The 24,968-nt window shown below is 37.6% G+C and overlaps 1 protein-coding gene and 1 long non-coding RNA gene across 11 annotated transcripts in view; both read right to left on the bottom strand.

Moving 5' to 3' along the window:
• Positions 1-2,853: 2,853 nt before the first annotated feature.
• Positions 2,854-24,968, bottom strand: part of LOC149820301 (uncharacterized) — a 58,801-nt gene continuing 36,686 nt past the window's right edge. For 5 of the 10 annotated variants that reach the window (XR_016426808.1, XR_016426809.1, XR_016426804.1 and 2 more), the window contains one exon: positions 21,917-22,144. This is a non-coding gene — a long non-coding RNA (uncharacterized LOC149820301). Of the gene's footprint in view, positions 3,080-15,450; positions 15,473-21,916; positions 22,145-24,968 lie in introns of those variants that run through there. The other 5 variants (XR_016426813.1, XR_016426810.1, XR_016426807.1 and 2 more) reach the window with 3 other exon arrangements.
• On the bottom strand, positions 10,350-13,344 carry LOC149820302 (cytochrome P450 711A1-like). The gene is made up of 4 exons (XM_089983422.1): positions 13,121-13,344; positions 11,675-12,419; positions 11,285-11,380; positions 10,350-10,823 (listed from the first exon to the last, which is right to left on the bottom strand). Exons 1-4 carry the CDS (start codon positions 13,342-13,344, stop codon positions 10,485-10,487), a joined length of 1,404 nt encoding a protein of 467 aa, XP_089839548.1. The 3' UTR covers positions 10,350-10,484.

A 24,968-nucleotide genomic window follows, 5' to 3' on the forward strand; every position in this document is an offset into this window, starting at 1 on the left:
AATGAACATCGTATCTTGTCACCCACAGTTTCATATTCCATCTTGTTGAAGATAACATTATAAATGTCTTGTTATTTTTTCAGGTAAGGGTAGGTTTGTCTGTATACCCTGCCTTCGTATAGCTCTCCTATTTTTCTTATGTTATGTGGACAAGCTCTTATTGTAGCCATCATGAGAGTACTAGTTGTTGAACATCTTATCTTATTATTCACACTTTCACACCATCTTGTTGAATATGACACAATCTATGCATCAACATACGTATTTATTTCACGAGTAGTTGTCTTTCTACCCCAAAACTCTGTAGTCGTATTTTTTGTATCTTTTCGCAAACTCTTTTCTCATGCAACATATAACAAAAGTACTTGTTGGAGTAAAAAATCTCACTCAATTTGCATTAGCAAATTAAAATATGCTCAAAACCCATGTGTTTTGTTGTTAGAGTTTTAATGATTATAACTAATAGAACATTGTCTTGTCATACACAATTTCATATTCCGTGAACAAAACATTGTTGTATATGGGTTTTGAGCATATTTTAATTTGTTAGTGAGAATTAAGTGGGACTTTAGACTCCAACAAGTACTTTCATAGTAAGTTGCATTAGAAAAGGATCTACGAAAAGATATAAATACCACAACTATAAAGTGGTGGGGTTGGAAGACAAAACTACCGCTGAAATAGAGATGTATGTTGATGCATACACTGTGTCGTGTTCAACAAGATCGTGCAAAAGTATGAATTATAACGCGTGTAGGTGTTTCCTATACTTTAATTTTGATGTGATCTTCAACAATTGGGTATTCATGATGTCTTCTTCAACAAGAAAAACAAACGTACCCTTATGTCAGAAAATAATGATAGGGTATTCATGATGTAAACTTCAACAAGACGGAATGTTAAATTGTGTGTGAAAAGACACGATGTTCTGTTGACGAAATATGAAATTGTGTGTTACAAGACATAATGTTCTGTCAATTATAATCAATGAAACTATAAGAACATAACTCATGTGGGTTTTGAACATACATTAATCTGGTAGTGCGAATTGAGTAGGGCTTTCAACTTCAACAAGTACTTTTATGATAAGTAACATAAGAAAAAGGTCCACGGAAAGATATAAATACCACGACTACAAAGTGGAGGGGTTGGAAGATAAAACTATCCCTAAACAAGTGTGAAGTACATTTGTTATGGATTTTTTTAGAGATTAACCAAATCAAATAAAATTAATGTCAGAGTTACACGGCGAAAGGGTAAAATGATAAACTTATCCTTGTATGAAAAAGCAATTATATAAATTCAAAGTCATATATACATCAACATAAACATCTACTTCAGGGGTAGTTTTCTCTTTTTACCCACACCATCATGAAGTCCTTGTTGGAGACGATAAACCCGCTTAGTTCGCTAATGATAATTAAAGTTTGGTGAAAATACACAAACATCATATAGTTAGAGTTATAAGGATAATAAGTAACTGAACATCGTATCTTGTCACTCACACTTTCATATTTCATCATATTGAAGGTAGCACTATGAATGACTTCTTATTGTTTTCTCATCGTATCTTGTCACTCACAATTGCAAAAAAATACAAAAAACATGCTTTAGACCTTTACTGGTGCACTAAAAATGTACCCGTATAGGGTCTGGCACCTTTACTGGCGCTTTGAATACGGTAAAAACTTTTTTCAGAAATGTGCTCGGCTTTTAGTAGAGAATTAAAAGCGCCAGTAAAGGTCCCAGTCCCTTTATTGGCACTCTTAGTGCTACAATAAAGGTTAAAATGGGCTTCACTCATGGGCTTTTCATCGATGCATTCAAGCTAGCCAGCTGAATATATGTGGTCATGTTCTGTCTCCAGTGGCTATTATCAGCAATTTCAAAATAAGTTTTTATGACGGCCTTTTCATTGATGGTTTCCAGCTTGCTGGCTGAATATTTGTGTGGAAATGACTCCACTTTGTAAATGGGTTGATTATACTTTTCCTGCCCTCTCTCTCTATACATGCATGCATGATTGAGTGCTAACACGTCTTTGTGTGTGTAGCTTGGGGAACAGATAACTTGGATCCTTTGGCTTGGAAGCACAGGAACACCATTTGTATTCAAGAAAGTGCCAGGTATATATTATTACTAATACCAGTAAAACCATAATATATAGAAAAATTATTCAAATATTTTCTGTCTATTATCATCGAAACCTGTAACATAGGTATGGGTGTGGCAATATGGCACTTTCAAAAAACTTGGGTGCAGAGTTGCTGGTATATATATATATATATATAATCTTGGGCATACCTGACTCTGTATATACCCAGACTCACTACAAGAAATCTGTAGACTAGCGACAGTCGTAATCTGTCGCTGAACAATTTAGCAACGGATTAGCGACAAATAACTTTCATCGCAATTTTCTAGTCGCTAATTAGCGATGGAACATATCTGTCACTACTTTCGTCACTAATTTATGATAAATTAGAGAATGTCATGATTCATCGCGAGGCCACCATTAATCTGCAGAAATTTGGTTTTGCGACAGATACACATTCATCGCTATTGTAGCGATGAAATTGCGACGGATTATAATCCGTCACAAAACATCGACAGATTCAGTTTTGCGATGGATAAATATTCATCCCTAATCCGTCGCTAAATTGGAGGCCGATTCTAATTAACGACGGATATTATCCACCGCTAATCTGTCACAAAAAATAAAAAAAAATTTGTTTGAAATATAAATATCAAGAAAAATTTTCTCGTTATACAATTTATATATCCTATGTATAAAAACCAAAGTACACATAAAAGATATATATACAAAGCAGCTGAAACAAATTTAACACAAGATACAAGGCGAAAAAATTTATCAATCTACTATAATCCTCGTCAAGTTCTAATTATTTATAAGTGAACATATACAAAGAGTTTCGTTTGAAACAACAAGAATGTGCAACAAATTCAACACATAAATCTAATCATCGCCAAGATTCGATGTATTATATTCTTCATTGTCACGATCTGCCCCTTCATTCATGCCTCTATTAGCTCCTCTACGCTGATTATCTCCAGCATCCTACAAGAGAACCGAAAGGTTAGTATTGATAAATAAAATATAATGAAATAAATTATATGCAATGAACCTAATCTAAGGCAATCAAAGCAACATGAATGAATTACACAGACTAGCTAGCAATAAAGTAAAGAACATTAACAGAATTCAGATATGTGTTCTAAGGTTGACAAAATTTTTTTATAGTGATCCAATCATGCAGATATGTGTTCTAAGGTTGCCAAAAAAATGTCATAGTGATTCAAGCTTGCATATATGTGTTATAAGGCTGTCAAATAAATGTGTTATGTATCACAATCATGCATATATGTGTTATAAGGCAGTAAAAAAAAATCATTGTGGTTCAATCATGCAGATATGTGTTCTAAGGTCGTCAAAAAACTTTCATAGTGATTCAATCATGCATATATGTGTTATAAGGCAGTCAAACAATTTCATAGTGATGAAATCATGCTTATATATGTGTTCTAAGGTTGTTAAAAAACTTTCATAGTGATGAAATCATGCTTATATATGTGTTCTAAGGTTGTCAAAAAACTTTTATAGTGATTCAATCATGCATATATGTCTTAAAAGGCAGTAAAAAAACTTTCATAATGATGAAATCATGCTTATATGTGTTCTAATATTGTCAAAAAACTTTCATAGTGACTCAATCATGCATGTATATGTTATAAGGCAATCAAAAAACTTTCATAGTGATGAAATCATTCTTATATGTGTTCTAATGTTGTCAAAAAACTCTCATGGTGATTCAATCATGCATATATGTGTTCTAAGGTTGTCAAAAGACTTTCATAGTGATTCAATCATGCAGATATGTGTTCTAAGGTTGTCAAAAAACTTTCATAATGATTCAATCATGCATATATGTGTTATAAGGCAGTAAAAAAACTTTCATAGTGATGAAATCATACTTATATGTGTTCTAATGTTGTAAAAAAACTTTCATAGTAATTCAATCATGCATATATGTGTTATAAGGCAGTAAAAAAACTTTCATAGTGATGAAATCATGCTTATATGTGTTCTAATGTTGTGAAAAAACTCTCATAGTGATTCAATCATGCATATATGTGTTCTAAGGTTGTCAAAAAACTTTCATAGTGATTCAAACATACATATATGTGTTCTAAGGCAGTCAAAAAACTTTCATAATGATAAAATCATGCTAATATGTATTCTAAGGTTGTCAAAAAACTTTCATAGTGATTCAATCATGCATATATATGTTATAAGGCAGTCAAAAAACTTTCATAATGATGAAATCATGCTCATATGTGATGAAATCATGCATATACTAGCTTGAAATCTAATGACATGAAACAAATGAAATGAAACTTTCATACCTGACAGGCACCTGCAGACGAAGATTCCTTGTCCCCAAAAAAGTTGCACAACTCATTGTGGACAACGTCGAAAATGACTTCATGTAAATCGTCACACACTGTATTCTTAACAAGCTGGCGGACACCATCCTAAGAATTAGCAGGGTCAATCGAACGCTGGAAGTTGATGCTGGCGGGAGAACTCTGAGAGCTCTGGCTGGAGGAGGCAATGACTAGTGTAGTGTTGCTATTATTCCCAAACCCGAACACACGACCCTTTTTTGGTTCACCGGTTGCAGTCACTCATGCTACAGGATCAAAAGGCAGATGCTGAGTTGAGTCATCGTCATATCACTCTACTATTTGTTGCTCGTATGACTCCTATAAAGTAATGATTACAATATGGATTAATAATTAAGAATTATAATGTTCATGGTAACTTGTCTATTATAATGTTTATTAATACAATAAATACATACCATTATCACTCTCGTCTTCTCTGATACGAACTCTCCTGTGCTCTTATGTTTATGTGTTTTAACAAATACATCCTTGTAAGGCACAATGCCTTTTTTTTCTGCTTCCTGCGAGATTAAATGATAAAAAAATCAATTAAAAAGTATGCAACAATACTTATAAATTTGATAATATATATATTGATGAGTTACCATTTTCTTCAGGTGGCTCCCAAAAGTACTAGATCCACCTGTGTGTAGATGGGTATCGGGTATCTTCGCTCAGTTTTGTGCAGTCTTTGCTGAGCGATTTTGAAATTCATGGCCCGCCCACTTGTCGCACATTGCATCCCAATAATCTCACATAATAGTAAGAGGGTCATGGTCCTTCTACTGCAGTGGATCGTCAATCCCACCAGATGTTTTTATTGTTGCAGTCTTCATGTTGTGCAGCATGTCTGCAAATCGACTGACAGACACCTTCTGTCATACCCCCTTCGCATCCTGCTCCTCCTTCATAGTCGCGAAGCGATTCGAAGCCTACGAATAATTTCAGAAAGTTAGTATGCATGACTACAAAAAAAAATTAAATATGAAACACATTAGCTATGATAAATGATTCTATACCAAGAATGAGGACCACAATCTGTCCAACACCTCATTCAGTTACTCTTTCTATTGAGTGATCGGTTCTGAAAGATGTTGAACTAGTGACTGCTTAATTTCTCGTATTACTTCTTATGGCTCAAACCTCGCGCTGCACATGAATTGTTATACATTAACTATCGATACACACTATTTATAAGATAAGTATTGGATAAGTGAAAATGAAATACTTACGGTCAACTATCGATATATACTATTTGAATGAGTCATCGTGTGTCAGACTGAGAAGACCCTGCATCTGGCGTTGTCTCCTGGCATGTATGAATAGCTGGTGTAGGTGGGTCATGTGCAAGCAAAACATCATTTATAGAAAAATGAGTTAAAAATTCACACAATGCACATTTAAACTAATCAAGTATACAATTAGTTAAATGATATACCTATCGAAGCAACCCGTGAAGATGAAGGCTGAGACTGGCTAACACTGGGTGCTAGACCACTGTGACCTTCACAAACCATATTCTAACAAATAAAAATTTTATTTGGATCAGTTACACAACTCTATATCTTCATGGATACATAATCAAATCGAAAATAACTTCTTGCAAGCATGCATACAGTCACATCAAACATTACAATACATTCAAATCATTCATATCAAAATAATGTTAAATATGTACATGCAGTAAACACACTCCAATAATCAGCTACTACCATGACTGGTATGGAATCCGAACTCAAAAAATAAGAGCATTTCTATTTTCATACATTCAAATCATGCTCACCATGATCTCCGAACTCTATCAAAGCAGTCCTATATATCCACAACTAAGTGAGTGTGTGAACAAAAAAGTGTTGTATTCAAGAAATTAAATAACCTATGATGTGCCTGCATCACTTACTTACCACGGATATTTACCCGATTTGTATGCTTTTACCTTTGCATTTTTTTTATTTCTTTTTGCATGGCATTTTTAGCCGGATGCGATGTTTAGCACTAAGCATCGCGCAATTAGCTCAGTTACATACCTGCAAAGCACAAATGTACAAACAGAGGATTGGCCTGCGGTGCCTTTTTTATCGGTGTGCCATCGATTGAAATGTAGGCTCATGGCACGATGCGGTGAGGCAAGCAAGGGATTACCATAGCCGTGCACTCTGTGTGCGGTGGATTGCCGCAGCTCGCATGATGCATCAAAAGTTTGCTGGAACTCTAAAGGCGATTACTCGTCTCAGCTTAGCGACCCCAGGTCAGGTGAGGCCACCCGTTGAGTTTAAGCATATCAATATGCAGAGGAAAAGAAACTTACAAGGATTCCCCTAGTAACGGCGAGCGAACCGAGAGTAGCTCAGCTTGAGAATCGGTAGGCTTCACCTACCGAATTGTAGTATGTAGAAGCGTCTTCACCGATGGAATGGACCCAAGTCCCCTGGAAGGGGGCGCCAGAGAGGGTGAGAGCCCAGTCGTGTCCGGACCCTGTCATACCACGAGGCACTATCAACGAATCGGGTTGTTTGGGGGTCGTCAGGTCGTCAACACACAATGGCGTCGGTGCTCAGGGGATGTCGACGGTGGCACACAACGGTGTCGGTGCTCGAGGGTCATCAGGGGCAGCACACAGTGATGAGAGATAGAATGAGGGAAGGAGAGTGTGGCAGGCGACAGGCGGCGAGAGAAGGAGGAGGTGAAGGCGAGTGCGGTGGGTGACGGGTGGCAACAGAAGGAGGAGGTGAAGGAGAGTGCGGTGGGCGACAAGCAGCGAGAGAAGGAAGAGGTGAAGGAGAGTGCGACGAGCGATGGGGGCGAGAGAAGAAGGAGGTGAAGGAGAGTGCGGCGGGCGACGGGCGGCGACCGACAGTCGACGGGCGACGGACGACGGGCGATGGGCGGCAAAATGAAATAGAAAGAGAAAATAAAGGAGCTCGCATTAGGGTTTTGCAAGAAATTTAGCAATGAAAAATTTTCGTCGCAAACGCTGTTGCAAATTTGCGATAGAGTAGCGACAAAAAAATGGTGTCGCTCATCCGTCACAAAGTTGCGACGGAGTGTGAGACAAAATTTGTTCGTCGCTAATCTGTCGTAAATTAGCGACAACATTGGCAACAAATTTTTTCTATCGTAAATTTTGCAACTAACTCCAATTTTAGGGACAGATAGTTTTCTCTTGCTAATCTGTCGTAACGTTGCGACGAATTATTTCTGTCGCTAAATAATGTTTTTCTTGTAGTGGAAGAGGAGAACCAAGAGAGGAAAGTCGAGAGGGGATAAGATGAGAGTGAGGGAAGACGAAAGAGATTGCGAGGGCGAAGGGGGTAGACAAGGGTTTGGAGAGCGACAAAATGAAATAGAAAGAGAAAAGAAAGGAGCTCGCATTAGGGTTTTGCAATAAATTTAGCAATGAAAAAATTTCGTCGCAAACGCCGTTGCAAATTTGCGATAGAGTAGCGACAAAAAAATGGTGTCGCTCATCCGTCGCAAAGTTGCGACAGAGTGTGAGACAAAATTTGTTCGTCGCTAATCTGTCGTAAATTAACGACAGCATTGGCGACAAATTTTTTCTATCATAAATTTTGCAACTAACTCCAATTTTAGGGACAGATAGTTTTCTCTTGCTAATCTGTCGTAACGTTGCGACGAATTATTTCTGTCGCTAAATAATGTTTTTCTTGTAGTGGAAGAGGAGAACCAATAGAGGAAAGTCGAGAGGGGATAAGATGAGAGTGAGGGAAGACGAAAGAGATTGCGAGGGCTAAGGGGGTAGACAAGGGTTTGGAGAGCGAGATCAGGGAGAGAGAGTCGAGGGCTTCGATGGGGAGCATTTTGCATTTTTTTTCTCTCGTGTTTGTCGCACCCGCATCGCATCACGTCAATGCGGGTGCGAGAGCCCTTTTGCCGAGTCCCTGTGACATAGATAGAAACCCATCATGGGCCACTGTCAAGCCTCGTCTGGTTTGCATAATGATCTGGTTTTTTATTTTTTTGAGAGAAACATAATGTTCTCTTTTTTAGTCATATTTTCTCATATCTATATTAGTCCAGATTATAAATTTCTCCGTATTCCATCGTCACCTCATACTATGTCCTTTTGTGCCATTATCACTGTTTCATAGGGTTGCTACTGTGCTTAAACGCTGAAAGGTTATGAACCAATAAGCCCACTAAACCAGCCCCACCTCAATCATTTACCTTTTCTCTTTTTCAAATCCATTTCTGCTCGTATGTTTTAAATTCTCTCTCAAATAGAAAGCGCAACAAGCTGGCGATTTCTTCCAAGGAATTTTTTGCGATGGAATTTTGAATAATAAAATTCTTGAGTACTTTTCCTGCTCTCTCTCTCACTCTCTATGTTTGTGTATGTGTGCGTGTGCGTGTGCATGCATGCATGCTTGAGTAGTAACACGTCTTTGTGCGTGTAGCTTGGGGAACGGATAACTTGGATCATTTAGCTTGATTCAAGGTGTTGTATAAAATCTCGAACATACCTGGCTCTGTATATACCCAGACTGATTCAATGTGTTGGGTTTTAAAAAGCTAACTTAGTTGCTCATTTATCAATTTATCTTGTTTATTTTAAGGTCTTTATTTTAGTTTTATTTTATTTTTCTATTTTTAGTATTTTTACTTATTTTTCAGATTTTTATTTAATTATTTATATGTTGTCGAGATATTTTTGAGATTTAGTAACTTTTGAAATCTCTTTGAAAAATACCCTTGGGGATAAATTACCTTTAACAATACAAGTGACTATGGTTGAAACTGATTTGAAGAAAGAGAGAAACAAATCTGGATCCGAATTTAGCTCTGGTCTGAATGGACCCAACATAACACCTGGTTTGCGCGCCAGGTGTTATGAGAGAGAGAGGATGGCTTTGCAGTGGGTGGTGCTCTTGTACGTTGTGGCGGTGGAGGCGTTGCTGGCCATCGTGGTGATGCTGCCTTCTTTCTCCCTCTAACACTGACAGAAGAAGAGCAATAGAGGAAGCTAAGTACAAATCCCCCTCTTCATCCTCTCTCTCTCAACTACTTCCTCTGTTTCTTCTTCTCCTTCTTTTCTCTCTTTCGTCTCTCTGGTTTTTTCTCTCATTTTTCAAACCAAAGAAAGGAGGAAGAGAAGAACCAAGAGAGGGAAATCGAGAGAGGATAAGATGAGAGAGAGGGAAATCGAGAGAGGATAAGATGAGAGAGAGGAAAGACGAAAGAGAGTAAAAGAGCGAAGGGGGAAGACAAGGGTTTGGGGAGAGAGAGTCGAGGGTTTTGATGGGGGGGCATTTTGCATTTTTTTTTCTCTCGTGTTTGCTGCACCCACATCGCATCGAGTCGACACGGGTGTGAGAGCCCTTTTGCCGAGTCCCTGTGACAGATAGAAACCCATCATGGCCACTGTCAAGCCTCGTCTGGTTTGCATAATGCTCTCGTTTTTTATTTTTGAGAGAGAAACATAATGTTCTCTTTTTTAGTCATATTTTCTCATATCTATATTATTCCAGATTATAAATTTCTCCATATTCCATCGTCACCTCATACTATGTCCTTTTGTGCCATTATCACTGTTTCATAGGGTTGCTACTGTGCTTATAGTCAAGGCTGAAAGGTTATGAACCAAGCCCACTAAACCAGCCCCACCTCAATCGTTTACCTTTTCTCTTTTTCAAATCCTTTTCTGCTCGTATGTTTTAAATTCTCTGATATCTCCTCAAATAGAAAGCGCAACAAGCTGGCCATTTCTTCCAAGAAAATTTTTCCGATGGAATTTTGAATAATAAAATTCTTCGGTCAAACATAAGTTGCTGATACTGAATTCATTGAGTACTACTACATTATTCTGGAATTTGGTTTCTAATTGATTGTTGGACAACGAAATTCCAAAGAGAGAGAGAGAGAGAGGTACTTATTCTTGTTATTCATGGAACCACAAGTCGTACAAGTACTAATCTGATTTGTTTATTTACATATTGAAAGAGACTACCGTCTGAGATTTTATGGAGGAACTGGTAGCACTGCGTCTAGTTTCTCAAACTCTAGGAAGTAGGGAAGCGTTTTATGACTCGGAGCTTAACCCCATACTTGTAGTTCATAACGAGGCCAAAGTCAAATTCTGGAGGGCTTTGCATGTTGGGAGAGTGTCTGAAAACAAACCTTTGGTAGAGGTGTATCAATGCAAGCTTGATTTCCTGTATGGTGAATTTGGAACCGACGCACATCCGTGGCCCGAGCCCGAAAGGAATGAATGCATAGGGATGCCGTTTCCTCTCCTCCTCGCACTCGGGATCAAATCGCTCTGGCTTGAACTTTTGTGGTTCTGGGAAGTTTTGTGGATCTTGAGTTGGCACATGTATTGCCATCCAAACCCATGTTCCCTGCAATTATGGGAGTAATCTTTAGCAACTTCACAGTAAGAGGAGCTGGTTCTTTTCTCTTGCTTTAAGCAATGGTTAGAAAAATCACAAATATTATGCTTCACATGTTTCCATTTTTCAGGATTATCTTGTTTTAATCACAAAATATTATACTTCACATGCTTCCATTTTTCAGGAACTAATGTTCTCAAAATGATGAATTGGTGTTACACCTTTAAATCATGGTTCAGTTTTTTACTGTAGTTTTATTGAAGGAATGACAAAGGACCTATTAAGTAGGATTGTCTTAGCATCGTGAAGAAATCAAACACGAAGGGAAAAATGTGCCCCAATTTGGGGTGCATGGTGAATGCTCAAACTTTGTGTTACAATGATCAACTATTGTCATATTTTGGCTGATACTGTTTGCACAAATATTATCCATATTTGAGTTTGAAATATTACAACTTCATAGTTCATACCTTGGGTAGTCTATATCCCCCAATCTCCACCTCTTCCAATGTCTCTCTGGCAACAAGTGGGGAGACAATGTAAAACCGCATGGACTCTTTTACAACCTGCAACACAAGGACGATTAGCTCACATGGTTGTCTTTACGCATCAAGGGTGAATATGGTGGTGTGCATTTTCCGCATACACGTAAAAATTCCAGGGAAAGAAAAAAAAAACGGGGGAGGAAGTAAAGTCAATTATCTTCCAAGTGACTAATCAACTTAAATGTGAATGGATATAATTTGAAGTGTAACAAAGTGAATTATCTTACAGTGATAACTTGCTTTCTTCCCTAGTTATACATGGCAGTTATGCTGGAGACAAAAAAATGAAAAAGGCTATAAATATGGACTTCTCACCTGATCAAGGTAAGGAAACTTGTGAAGATCCTCAGCAGTTGGCTCCTGATCATGGGTGCCAAAAGCGTCGATCTCAGCCAACAGCTTCTTCTCTACTTCACGGTGGGCCCCCACTAAATAAACTGCAGTGGACAAAGTGAAAGCAGTTGTAGCTGTCCCAGCTAGGAGGTGCTCATAAGCAAGAGCACTGATGTAGTCTTGTGTAAACACCTTTGAGTCATTCTCAAACTTCCTATCACTCAGTAGCACTGACAAGAAGTCCTTGTGTCCCAAATTCTGGCTCATTGATCTCTTCTTTACGATGTCATCCAAACGCTGGCTAAGGATACTATAGGTCAATCTATATCGCCAGTCGGCTGTTCCTGGTATCCACTCGAGGATCCGCTTAACCGGATATTGCAGAATTGGAAGGAAAAGTCCTAGGAGGGCTGAAGAAGTTGCATTGAAGTTCATCTTGAGTGATGTGGTAGCGTAGATGTGGTTGTTGATGAACTCTGATATTTCTTGGTCAACATTGGCACTGTTGCTTGTGAGCCCAAAATCGACTCCAAATGCAGCCTTTCCAATGACATCGTTTGCTAGTTTGAGGGAGAAGTCAGAGAAATCTATGTCATTGTCTTCTTTGTTGGTGAAGCTGAGTGCTGCATTTTGTATGATATGGTTCATTGCAGGTACTAAGCTTGCTAGATGGGAAGGTTGGTAGATGGCAGTTATCGTGCTTCTCATTGTAGACCATCTTGTATTCCTGAAATCAACCATAAAATTAAGAACAGGGTGTTCAAGCTCCACTCATTCTTGTGGTGAGCCAACCCGAACTTGAGCTCATGGCAGGCCTGAATTTAGTAAAGCTGAGTTTGAGTTGGCTCATTAACGAAGAACATGCACTTTTTTAAAATTGAAAATAATACCAATTGGACTCTAAACCTGAGCCGGCTAAAACTGGCCGATTACAAAGTAAATACATTATTTCAAAGCTGTGAGCAAAACCATTTGAACTATAAAACATATTGCTTGTAAGCCAAACATTTCAACCATCTACACTCTTTGATACAAAAATATATTAATTGCTAGTTGACGAGCCTCAACGAGTTGAGCTGAGCCGAGCATTCGTTGTTTGTGTTTGGCTTGCTGACCCCATTCCACAAGCTCTTTAGGAGCCAAACATGAGCTGAGCCACAAGCGGCATGATCTTTTAAGCATTTTAAGTTGGCGATTTTACCTAACTACGAGGTGACCATATATGCATATAATTTAATTGTATTAATTTACAAATATTAAGGTATAGAATGCAAAATTAATGAAGGTAAATAATGTAAAATTGATGAAAGTTACGCAATCAAAAGCCTCCATCTTCAAAAAAAATAAAATTATTAAATCCACTTCATCTACAAATTAAGGTATAGGATATATATAATGCATGTTAAGGTAAATGTGTTACGCGCATACCTGGTACAGAAGAGACTCTTCATATGCAGATGAGACGTCGAAAGGCAAGAAGGAATGCTTCGGTTCGGCATGGATTTGAACTTCTTTATGCCAACTTCTCTGCACAATTCTGCACTCGCCACAATTATCAGTGGCTGCCTTCCCAAATGAAATCTGCATAAAGTATACCAAGATATCAAGATATTTCTGGCACTTTGAAAACTTTGGGCTGCTAGAACCGTCATTATAACGGTACAATCTATGTGGTTAATTAGATTGAGTCGATACAACTTGCACCTATGATTTCTAGCTCATTAGTTTCTTACCTTCGTTAGTAGCAAATATTTTCCCATAGATAAAAAGATGTTGAAGTTCATCGGAGCTTGTAAGGCATTAGGTGAATCATGACCAAGTTCTTGAACTGTGTTGTTTCATGTTTCAGGTGACAACTTATTCGTATCTAGTCAATAGAATTCCCTATTTCAATGTTTGAGCAGTTTAGACTAGTCAACAAATCAACAATAGAAACACCATTAGTTGCACCATATGCATAATTTCAGATATTAGCCCAAATGCTTGACACGATGTATCTGAATACAACTTGGCTTTGACTCACTGTGTCTGCCACTTTCCACTTGCTTTTGTTTAGTATGGAGGCTATGTAACCTGCTTTCTCATTGATGTCACCTTTGAAATGATATGCACCTAGCTAGCATAATATGCTGCAAGTGGATGCTCTAGTAAAGATTCAAAAGTCATTATCAACAGAGATGCAGTGCATGCCCTGACATCATCACGAGCCACTCTATGCACCAAAAGGCCACTAGGGTTCCTCACACCTGATAGGTGGGTTGGCTGAACGCTTGGAGGTTGATAGTTCGATACCTTAGGTGCAATCTTTGGCTGCAACGCCAAAGTCAAATGGAAAACTATCCCGAGTGAGTAGAGGGAGAGTATCCATAGAGTTTTACACTCTGGGCACCGGTTAATGTGAAACCTTATGGGCACGTTTGGAAGGACTCAGAAAAAGAAAATTTTGCTTGATAACTTTTCTAAATGAAAAGTTTTTGCTGCAGGAGAAAAACACAGTGCTGAGCTTATGAAAAGTTGAGAGAAAGAGAAAGAGAGTCCACAAGCCCCCTCTCACAGAGAGAGAGAGAGAGAGAGAGAGAGAGAGAGAGAGAGAGAGAGAGAGAGAGAGAGATCTGAAAATGGTGGTGGGCAGCTCTTAGAGAGAGGTGGTTCCACCAAATAGAGGAAGAGGGGTGGTCGACCGTGCCTGAGAGAGAGAGAGAGAGAGAGATATGAAAATGGTGGTGAATAGGAGGAAGATAAAGATGGAGGAGCAATTGCCCTCATGCAACAAAAAACTGATAGGAAAAATTCTTCTACTCCCCGGGTGGAGGAATTTTTCCTATAAAAAATCAAACTTTTTTAGAAAAAATCAAACTTTCTACTTGGAATGATTGGAAAAGTTGACATTTTTTCTTTCCTACTAGCATTTTTTACCATTTTTCTAGCTTACCAGTACAAAAAAAAATAAAAGGTGAAACAGGAAAAGAAAAAAAAAGACTTCAAGTGAAATGGTTTTCTGCATGGTAACAGATGATGCAAGAGGAAGGACGAGATCAAACATTTATACCACAAAGCCCAGCCTTTTGCTTTGGCTTTAGTGTAAGAAAAATGACCATATTTACAAACCATAATATTTTCACTTAGAATTGTTGGAGTCCAAGTTGTTGACGTCATTCACATGATGCCATTGATGTCCCAACTTTAAGTAAAAAAAAAAAAAAAACTTGTCGAGGATCCCTAGCTGAGACTCGGGTCACTTAATGAGCCCACCTCCCTGTGATATAAACCACAAGTGGGGTCACCGACATCCAAGCTCTTATGAAGCCCACCAGTTAAAGACACCCGCACACCTAGTGAGAGACAAACCTGGTCAGCACCTTCTGGTGAGGCCTGCTGCCACTTGGGCAACCAGAGTGGGGTGCACGCCCGCCCGCCTATTATTGGAAATGCATGAAAGTCATACAAAATTGGTGCAATACAACCAAGAGATAAACTTTGTCTCACATGTAACCATTTAGAGTAGTTAATGGATATCGATTATCTTATTTTTCTCATTTTTTAAAGAAGAAAGATAAAGATGGTGGTCTTTATGATCAAAGCATAAACAAGCACGCAACATAAAAACTGATACTACAAATTAGCATTACAAAATAAAAGTTTTCTTTGCCTTTCGACAAAAAAATAAGTGTTTTCATTGTTAGATGAGCATGTGTAACAATGTTTATCAACATAATCATCATCATCATCCCTTTTTTGGCTCAAATCACCACACAAGCTCAATTCCAAGACCTAAAGAATCTGCAAAATTGCCCAACCCAAACTATAATCATGAGTGAAGGTAAAGTGAATTGGGGTCAGTTAAGTACATATGACAAAACTCGTTATTAAGCTATTAATCATTATCTATTTTGATAGAATAGAGACAACACATTTTGTCCAAAATGTGTGTTTACATATAGTGGTAACATTGGTGCATTTTGGTTGTTAAAATGCTAATGCATATCTCACCAATGGTCGCTTTGAGCTTGTGGCAGGTCACATGTGATCATTTTTACATTATAGGGTTTGAGCATTGGCTTGCTCCTCTTCAAAAGTCTAAAACACATGCTAACATCCAAAGGAAAAAAAAATACTAAGAAAAATCCGAACATGCATATATATACCTGTATATAGGTCCATACTTCTTTTTAAGGAGACTGAACAGACCAAGGCCATGCTTAGAAAGTAAGGGCAGGTGCCCAAGGATTGGGGTTGCAGGAGGACCAGGAACATGCCTTACTCTCCATGAAGGAGCATAGTAGTAAGTAAAAAGAGTGAATATAACGAGCGCCAGTCCAGTGAAGAGAAAGGAGTAAGTAGGTGCCATCACCAACCATTGCCACGCATCTGCTAGTGGCACCAAACTTCCCCCTATGGTTGCCATATACTCAACACAGACCACCAAACTAGAAATTAAGGAAACAAAGAGTGGATCGCTAGAAGAGGATGCAAGGAAACCCTGAACACCATTACTTAAATACAAGAGCTTCCCACTTCCTCCTTTTGTCCTTTCTTTCAGCATGCAATGTGGAACATTTCCAGCCTAGATGCCCAACGCTATTATAATATTAAGGATGTTTTGTTTGCTGCGATGCAATGCACCGATAAAGACTTCACTTCACTTTGGGTCATGTCAACCAGTGTAATAAAGGAAATGCTGGTTGAAGATTCCTATGGTCTGTTTAGCACTAGCAAACACAAGTCATGAGGGCCCCCCTGAATTGTAGACCAGTTTTCCACCGTTCATGCCTTTAATCTGTTGGTTCAATAATACAACTCAATTCATGCCTTTAATCTGTTGGTTCAATAATACAACTCAATCATGCATGCTTAACGTGTCTCTTAGAGCGCAAGCGCGCACATACATATATATGGTACTATCCAGATCATGTTTTTTTAATGAAAAATATGATCTTTTAGCTTGAATATTTATGAATATTGTAGATCATCAGTTTTCAAACTTTATAAAAACCTAACCAGATGTCAAAATTAGACGATTGAAGAGATTATTCTTATAGAATCAAGCATGTAGAACATATATGTATGGTCAGATTTGAGAAAAACATTAAAAAAAAGCCCTTCATTTGCTCAGTAAGTTGGCGATAGGCACATATCAGATTAGGCAGCTGCTCTCTCTCTCTCTCTCTCTCTCTCTCTATATATATATATATATATATATATATATATATATAGCACTCTGAGTCACTATAAAAAACAAATCAGTTTCCCATGTAAAATTATGTTTTAAATTTAGGTGCATTGAGGAATATATGTTAATTTTTGAAGTCCTTCAAAACCTACACACACAACACAATCCTAGAAACTAAAATACGTTCTTTCACCAAACAAACAATGTAAATCGATGCCTCAAGACTTGATTATCAAAAGAATCAAAAGCCACATCATGTGGGCCCCCTTGAAATGCAAACAAATTTTGCACCATCCGTTCCATTGTTGCTTCAATAGTGCGACACAAGTGTGCACCATCCATGCATATCTTTGTTGGTTCAAAATTGCAACTCAGTTATGCAGTGGGTAAGAAAAGGAAGGGGCAATGATTATGCATAAGTTTGCGCTATGTTTCAAGGAATCTTGATGTTCCCCACTTCCAAGAGGGAAAGGTATGGATATTGGAATAACAAATTAACAATAGCATCAGTTCTTTCTTAAGCGTATATATGCAATTAACATCCCATTAAGTCTGTGATTTTGTATCACTTCATTCTTCCCATTGTCCCTCATGAGGCCTCTTTAAGAACAGATTGTCTCCTCCCTCGTTGTAGAGCGGGGGTTGCAGTCTAACTCCTAACTAGTGGTTTTTCAATAGTGACTAAGGATGTTGGATGAGAGAGAGGGAGTTTGGTAAAATAAATCATAAACATAATATAATTTTGCACCTTGAATTGCAGATATAATTTGCACCTTCCATGCATTTGTTGGTTCAATAGGGCTGGTAAATGAGTCGAACAAACCATACAAATGGCATTCAAGCTAGCTCAAGCACATTTCTGTAGCGAGCTGAGCCAAGCTTGAGCTCATAGCCCGGTCAAATTAAATGGTCCAAGCTCGAGTTGGCTCCTTAACAAAAAAAAAACACGTTTTAAAATTGAAAGTAACAGAAATTGGATCCTAAAGTTATTGAGCCAAGCTCAAACCAGCTCATTTACAAAAATAAACACATTGTTTCAAAGTTGTAAGCAATAGGATTTGAACTCTAGACTTATTCCTTGCAAGCCAATTACTTCAGCGGAGCTTATTTCATGAGTTTGAATGAGCTCTTTAGGAGCCCAACACAAGACAATCCTTGAGCAGCTCGTCTCGTTTCTAAGCTTATCTCCTAACTGATTTGTTTTTTATAGTGACTCAGAGTGCTATATATATATATATATATATATATATATATATATATATATATATATATATATATATATATATATATATATATATATATAGAGAGAGAGAGAGAGAGAGAGAGAGAGAGAGAGAGAGAGAGAGATGGGTCTGTGTTAAACCCATTTGGTGCTAAATCGGAGCTAAAGCACATTGACCATACATCGTACACATTGATGGACGTCCAGCATGCAAAAATCATGTTTTTGACCTTTACTGACGTTTTTCATTTTTTGCACGCTGACCATCCATCAACGTGTACAATGGATGGTCAGCGCGTTTTAGGTCCGACTTAGCACCAATATGGTTTAGCACGGATCCATTACTCTCTCTCTCTCTCTCTCTATATATATATATATATATATATAGAGAGAGAGAGAGAGAGAGAGAGAGGTGGTAGCTGCTAGCGATTTTTCTAGCTAACCAGGTTTTTTAAGGATTTTTTCATGTTTTTGTTAAATTTAACCGTACAGATGTGTTTGACATGGTCAATTTATTGTTAAATTTCATGTTGGATCATGTTTTTTAGAAAAAAAATATGATTTTTTATGCCTTAAATATTTATGAAAATATTAAACTGACCTTTTAAAAATGTACCTGCATATCAAAATTGGATGATGCAAGAGTTGATTCTTATAAAAGCAAGTGTGTATAACACATCTATATGGTTGGATTTAAGGAAAACATGGAAAAAACCTTCAAAGGCCTGGTTAGCTGGTGGTTAGCTTGTACCACATTCTCTCTTTATATATATACACTAAAATGAATCATAAACTTAGTGACAGACAAGAAAGTAATACCCCAAACCCACCTTGAAAAATTGAACCATCAACCTAGTGGAAGGAAAAAAAAAACATCCCAACCCCACCAGGCACTTGCTTTAGGTAAAATGAACCATCAACCTAGTGACACCCTGATGCCACTCTTGCCTTGCCACTATCAACCAACATGCTGTCAACCTTGTATGTGATAATTGACCGGTCATATCAGCTAAATGGACCCCTAGGATGTGCTCTTGGAATTTCTACCATACCTAGATGCTGTCATGATAGTAAGAAATATCTAAGCATGATAGTAAGAAAGTGTCATGCTGTCCCAAGTTGGCTATAATTTTTCACACCACCTTCCTCTTTTCACAAAAAAGTCTGTCAAGCCTTCCTTCATATAAAGAGATGTTCGTGGGAAGGTCATGCTGGTAAGACTTTTCAAAAATACGTTTTGGTACTAAAACTCTTTTAAGAAAACTATAAAGATTTTATTTAATGAGACTAAAACGGATCAAAGTGATAAAAAGATAGTCAATGGTCAAAGTCAAACCAAATCAAGACCGAACCAAAGTAAGTCGAGCTGAACCCGGCCAATTCCAAAACCAAATACAAGTCCAAAGCCAAAGCCAATTCTACACGTTTTAAACCCTTTGGATTTTTCAAAAGGGAATAAACAAATTTCAAAAAGTGAAATTTTCCTCAAAAAATCATTTTCCAAAACTTAGGCAAAATAGATGGGTTTTTTGGCCAACAAGCAGGATTTCAAGAACATAGAATTTTGAGCCAAAATGACAGCATCTGACGGCGTACTTTTTTTCCATTACAGAACTGAAGGATTAAGGCCTCCTCATGAAATAAAAGAGAATCAACCCAGTTTGGAGGTCTATACCCCCGGACTATACAATCACCCTCCTGTGGGACAAGCAAAAGTAGACAAACAAATAGACAAGGATTACAACTAGTAGTGAAGAAAGGATAAAAAAGGTGGCTGAGCGCAGGGAATCTAGAATCAACCGGATGGGGGGCTTGTGAAATATTGTTGAGGCATGATATCCATAGTTTGTTATTATTGGAAATGGAAATAGATTTTGCTGATGGACTAACATGATCAAAGATCTGACCTGACTAGAGAATTCCGACATAATCATATTAGATTATGAGTATTGCACTCCCGCAACAATGAACTGACCTGATCAGGTTTGAACAATAAAAAGAAAGTTTTGTACCTAAAGTAGTACTTGCAGAAGTGATCTGTATATCAACAAACTTGACTCGGTAGCGAGGCTTGATAGTGAGAATCCGATCCCGCTAACTGGCCTAGATCCAATCAAGGATGGCACCAAGCAAAACAATTCAAATAATTCAAATAAGAGAAATATGAATACGATAAGATGAGCTGATTATGGTGCCATATAGAAGATAAATCAAATCTCAATTAAGAGATAATTTCCATCTATATGCCTTTTGTTTAGGAGATTATCTTTGGTAACTTCTTGATGTAAATTTCCAAAACTTACTCTACTGTAACTATTATTTATACAATGAAAAGCTCCCGATTGAATCTCAGTGAACCATGTAATTATCGTGCTCTTTACCTTTCCTTGTGTGTGTTATGCTATCAGAGCAACTCTCTTGGTAGTGTATCTCTAATCATATTCATGGCTTCTCCCTCTTAACAACAATGTTGTTCCAACACTAATGGTTCATCCAAGTATCCCCTACCCAAATGTGGCTAATTTTGTTACTCTAAAATTCAGTCGCATGGATTTTTTGTTATGGAGGGCCCAACTTCTTGGACACATTGAGAACCAAGATATGATAGGATTAGTCAACAGCGAGTTTCCAATGCCCGTTGCTACCATTCAAAATTAATATGGATCAGAACTACCTAATCTAGAGTTCGTTGCATGGAGAAGATTTGATCGACTCCTGCATGGTTGGATCACAACCACTCTCTTAGAGCAAGTGCTCAGACTTGTTGCCGGTCTCTAGACCTCTACTGAGGTCTACAATACCTTGATCACCTCTTTTGCTAACGAATCCAAGGAGCAAGAGTCCCTGCTGATGCAGAAACTGCAGCTACGGAAAAAATGTGATATATCTGTCATGGAGTATATCAGCAAGTTCAAAACAATCTGTGATGAACTCGAACTTGTGGACAACCAAAATAAGGTCTTTCGGTTGCTTAATGGTTTGTGAGCTGAACATGATGTGTTTGTAACCACAATGTTGAAGCCGCTCATTCTGACATACAATGAATTAATCGGTTTATTGCAGGGACGTGAAACTATGTGCTCACTGCAATCCATTGAAAGTGGCATGAATCAGAATGTTGTGTTTTTGGTGAGAAGGTGAATAATCAGAGGTTTAAACCCAATAATAGGAAGCAATTTAATTCAAAAGGTTAAGAATGTATGCAGGCCAGTCAATCAGCCAACCATTCAAGTCAAAATAAACACACCTCCATCTTGAAGAAAACCGGTAGAACTACTAAAACAATGACCACATATTCACATGGTCATTTCAAGACATATCACTAGTCGAATATCGCCTTATATTGCACCCTGATATCAAACTAGTTAAACAAAAACTCAGAAAGATTGACCAAATGATAGAGTTTATGGTTAAACAGAGTCTGGATGACCGTTTGAAAGTAGGTTTTATCTGCCCTATAGACTACCCTGAATGGCTTGCTAACATCATTGTAGTTTTGAAACCCAATGACAAAATTAGAGTTGGCATCAATTTTAGAGACTTGAATAAAGACACTCTTAAAGATAACTTCCCTTTGCCAAACATAGACCTTTTAGTTGACATCACAATTGAACATGAAATGTTTTCTTTCATAGATGGATACTCAAGGTATAACCAAAGAAAATTAGCCATTTTTGACCAACCAAAAACTTCTTTTACCATGCGTTGAAAACTTTTTGCTACACTGTGATGCCTTTTGGTCTTAAAAATGTCAGGGCAACATATCAAAGAGTCATGATGGTTATTTTTCATGATTAAATACATGAATGCATTGAAGTCCATGTAGATGACATTTTAGTCAAGTCAAAAACCAAAAGACAGTCATCTAGATTCCATCACTTGGGTTTTCAACCATCTTTGTGAATACAAACTCAGGATGAACCCCAAAAATGTGTCCTCATATTAGAATTAGGAAAACTTTTAGGGTTCATGTTTAGCAAGAAAGGAATAAAGATTGATCCTACCAAAATCAGAGCCATTGTCGAGATGTCAGCCTTCAATAACCAAGCAATTGAGAAACCTACAAATAAAGATTTAAGCCATTAGAAGATTCATATCAAACTTAGCTACCCGATGTGAGCCATTAAACCGGCTTTTGCGGAAAAGAGCATAATTCATTTGGGATAAAGATTGCCAATAATATTTTGAAAACCTAAAAGATTATCTCCTAAACTCTCATGTGCTTAAGCCACCTAATATAGGGAAACCACTACTTCTATATCTCTGAGTGAATGAAGCTGCTTGTGGAGGCCGACTTGCCCAATACAAACAAACAAAAAAAAACACGACAGAACATCGTATCTTGTCACATACAATTTCACATTACGTCTTGTTCAAGATCACATCATGAATACCCGATCATTGTTTTCTCACAAAGGGGTATGTTTGTTTGTCTACCCCGCCTTCGTGCAACCACCATATTCTTCTCATTTCACCTGGTCAATCACCAAAAGGGACCATCACCAAAATACTTGTTCACGAACATCATCACCTAACATTCACACTTTTACGCTTTATATTGTTGAAAATGACATCATGTAAACATCAACATCCTTTTTCAGTTCGGGGCTGGTAATGTGTTTCTACCCCACCGATGTGTAGGCTTGTTATTTATTACTTTTCGCATGTTTTTTCACATATTAGCCATCAATAAAAGTACTTGTTGAAAACAATCACAACAAAATTAAAGTATGGAGAATACAAACATGCGTTATATTGTTAGAATTTCAAGTTATAGTTACTGAACATCGTACCTTGTCAATGACACTTTCAGATTTCATCTTGTTGTACATGTGATTATGAATGCCTTATTGTTTTGTCATACAGGGATAGGTTTGTCTTTTTACCCTCCCGCCGTGTACTTTTCTATTTTCTCTCATTTCATCTGATCAATCTCTAACAATATTCATCATCAACATACGTGTTGCTTAACAACATATCGTGTCATGGACATTTTTAAACTTTTTGTTGTTAGAGTTTCAATGATTATAACTATCAGACATTGTCTTGTCATGACCAATTTCATATTCCGTCAACAAAATATTCTGTTTTGTCACACACAAATTAACATTCCGTCTTCTTGAAAATGACATCTTGAATGCCCTATCATTGTTTTATGACACAATGCTATGTTTGTCTTTCTACCCCACCTTTCATGTAGATACCTTATTTCTTTCGTTTTGCCTGGTCAATCACTAACAACACCCATCACCAAAATACTTGTTCTCGAACATCAACTCCTATCATTTACACTTTTACACTTTATCTTATTGAACATGGCGTCACCCAATAATTGTTGCCTTATTATTGTCTTGTCATACCGGGATAGGTTTGTCTTCTTACCCTGCCAACGTGTAGCTTTTCAATTTCTCCCATTTCATGAGGTCGATCTCTAACAGTATCCATCAACCACGAAATTGTTGCTTACCATTATATCATGTCATCCACATTCTTAAACTTGTTCTTATTGACCACAACACCATGTATACATCGAAATAGAAATATACTTCAGGGGTAGTTTTGTCATTTTACACCAACAATCGTTTGGTCCTTGTTTGAGATGAGAGACCCTCAAGGTTTCACTAATAATAATTAAAGTTTGGTCAAAACTCACAAACATTATATAGTTAAAGTGTTAAGGATAATAACTAATTGAACATCCTATCTTGGCACTCAGAGCTTCATATTCCATCTTGTTGAAGATTAGAATTAGGAATGTCTTGTTGTTGTTTTCTCACGTAAGGATAGACTAGTCTTTCTACCTCACCATCGTGTAGCTCTCTTATTTTTTTTATTTCATATGGTCAAGATCTTATTGTAGACAAGACCAGAGAAATAGTCATTGAACATCCTATCGAGTGATTCACACTTCCTCACAATCTTGTTCAATACGACACCAAGTATACATCAACATACATATGTATTTCACAGGTAGTTTTGTCTTCCCACCCCTCCACTGTGTAGTCACGGTTAGTTTTGTCTTATTATAAAAGTACTTTTGGAGTCGAAAGCCCCACTCAATTCTCACTACCAAATTAAAGTATACTCAAAATCCACATGGGTTATGTTGTTAGAGTTTCATTGATTATAACTAACTGAACATTGTGTCTTGTCATACACAATTTCACATTCCGTCATGTGAGCATCCTGACTTGTCACACAAATTTACATTCCGTCTTGTTGAAGATGACATCATGAATACCCTATCATTGTTTTCTCACAAAGGGGTATGTTTGTCTTTCTACTCTGCCTTCGTGTAACCACCTTATTTCTCTCATTTTGGCCGGTCAACCACCAACAACAACCATCCAACACAATCTCCTACCATTCACACTTGTACGTTTTATCTTGTTGAATATGGTCTCAAATAAACATCAACATCCTTTTTCAGTTCGGGGGTAGCTTTGTGTTTCTACCCCACCGATGTGTAGACTTGCTATTTATCATTTTTCACATGTTTTTTCGCATACTAGCCATCAACAAAAGTACTCGTTGGAAACAATCCCATCAAAATTAAAGTATGGTGAATACCCCAATGGGTATTGTTGCTAGAATTTCATCGATTATAAGTAACATAACATTGTGTATTGTCACACACAATTTCACATTCAGTCAACAGAACATCGTGTCTTGTAACACATAATTTCACATTCCGTCTTGCTGAAGATGACATCACGAATACCCTATCATTGTTTTCTCACATAGGGTTACGTTTGTCTTTTAACCCCGCCTTCGTGTAGCCACCTAATTCTTCTCGTTTCACCGAGAAAATCACCAAAAGAGACCATCACCAAAATACTTGTTCACGAACATCATCCCCTATCATTCACACTTTTACGCTTTAT

The sequence above is a fragment of the Nuphar pumila genome, chromosome 12 (assembly GCF_984573655.1).
Source record: "Nuphar pumila chromosome 12, dmNupPumi1.hap1.1, whole genome shotgun sequence".
NCBI classification, from domain to species: domain Eukaryota; kingdom Viridiplantae; phylum Streptophyta; class Magnoliopsida; order Nymphaeales; family Nymphaeaceae; genus Nuphar; species Nuphar pumila.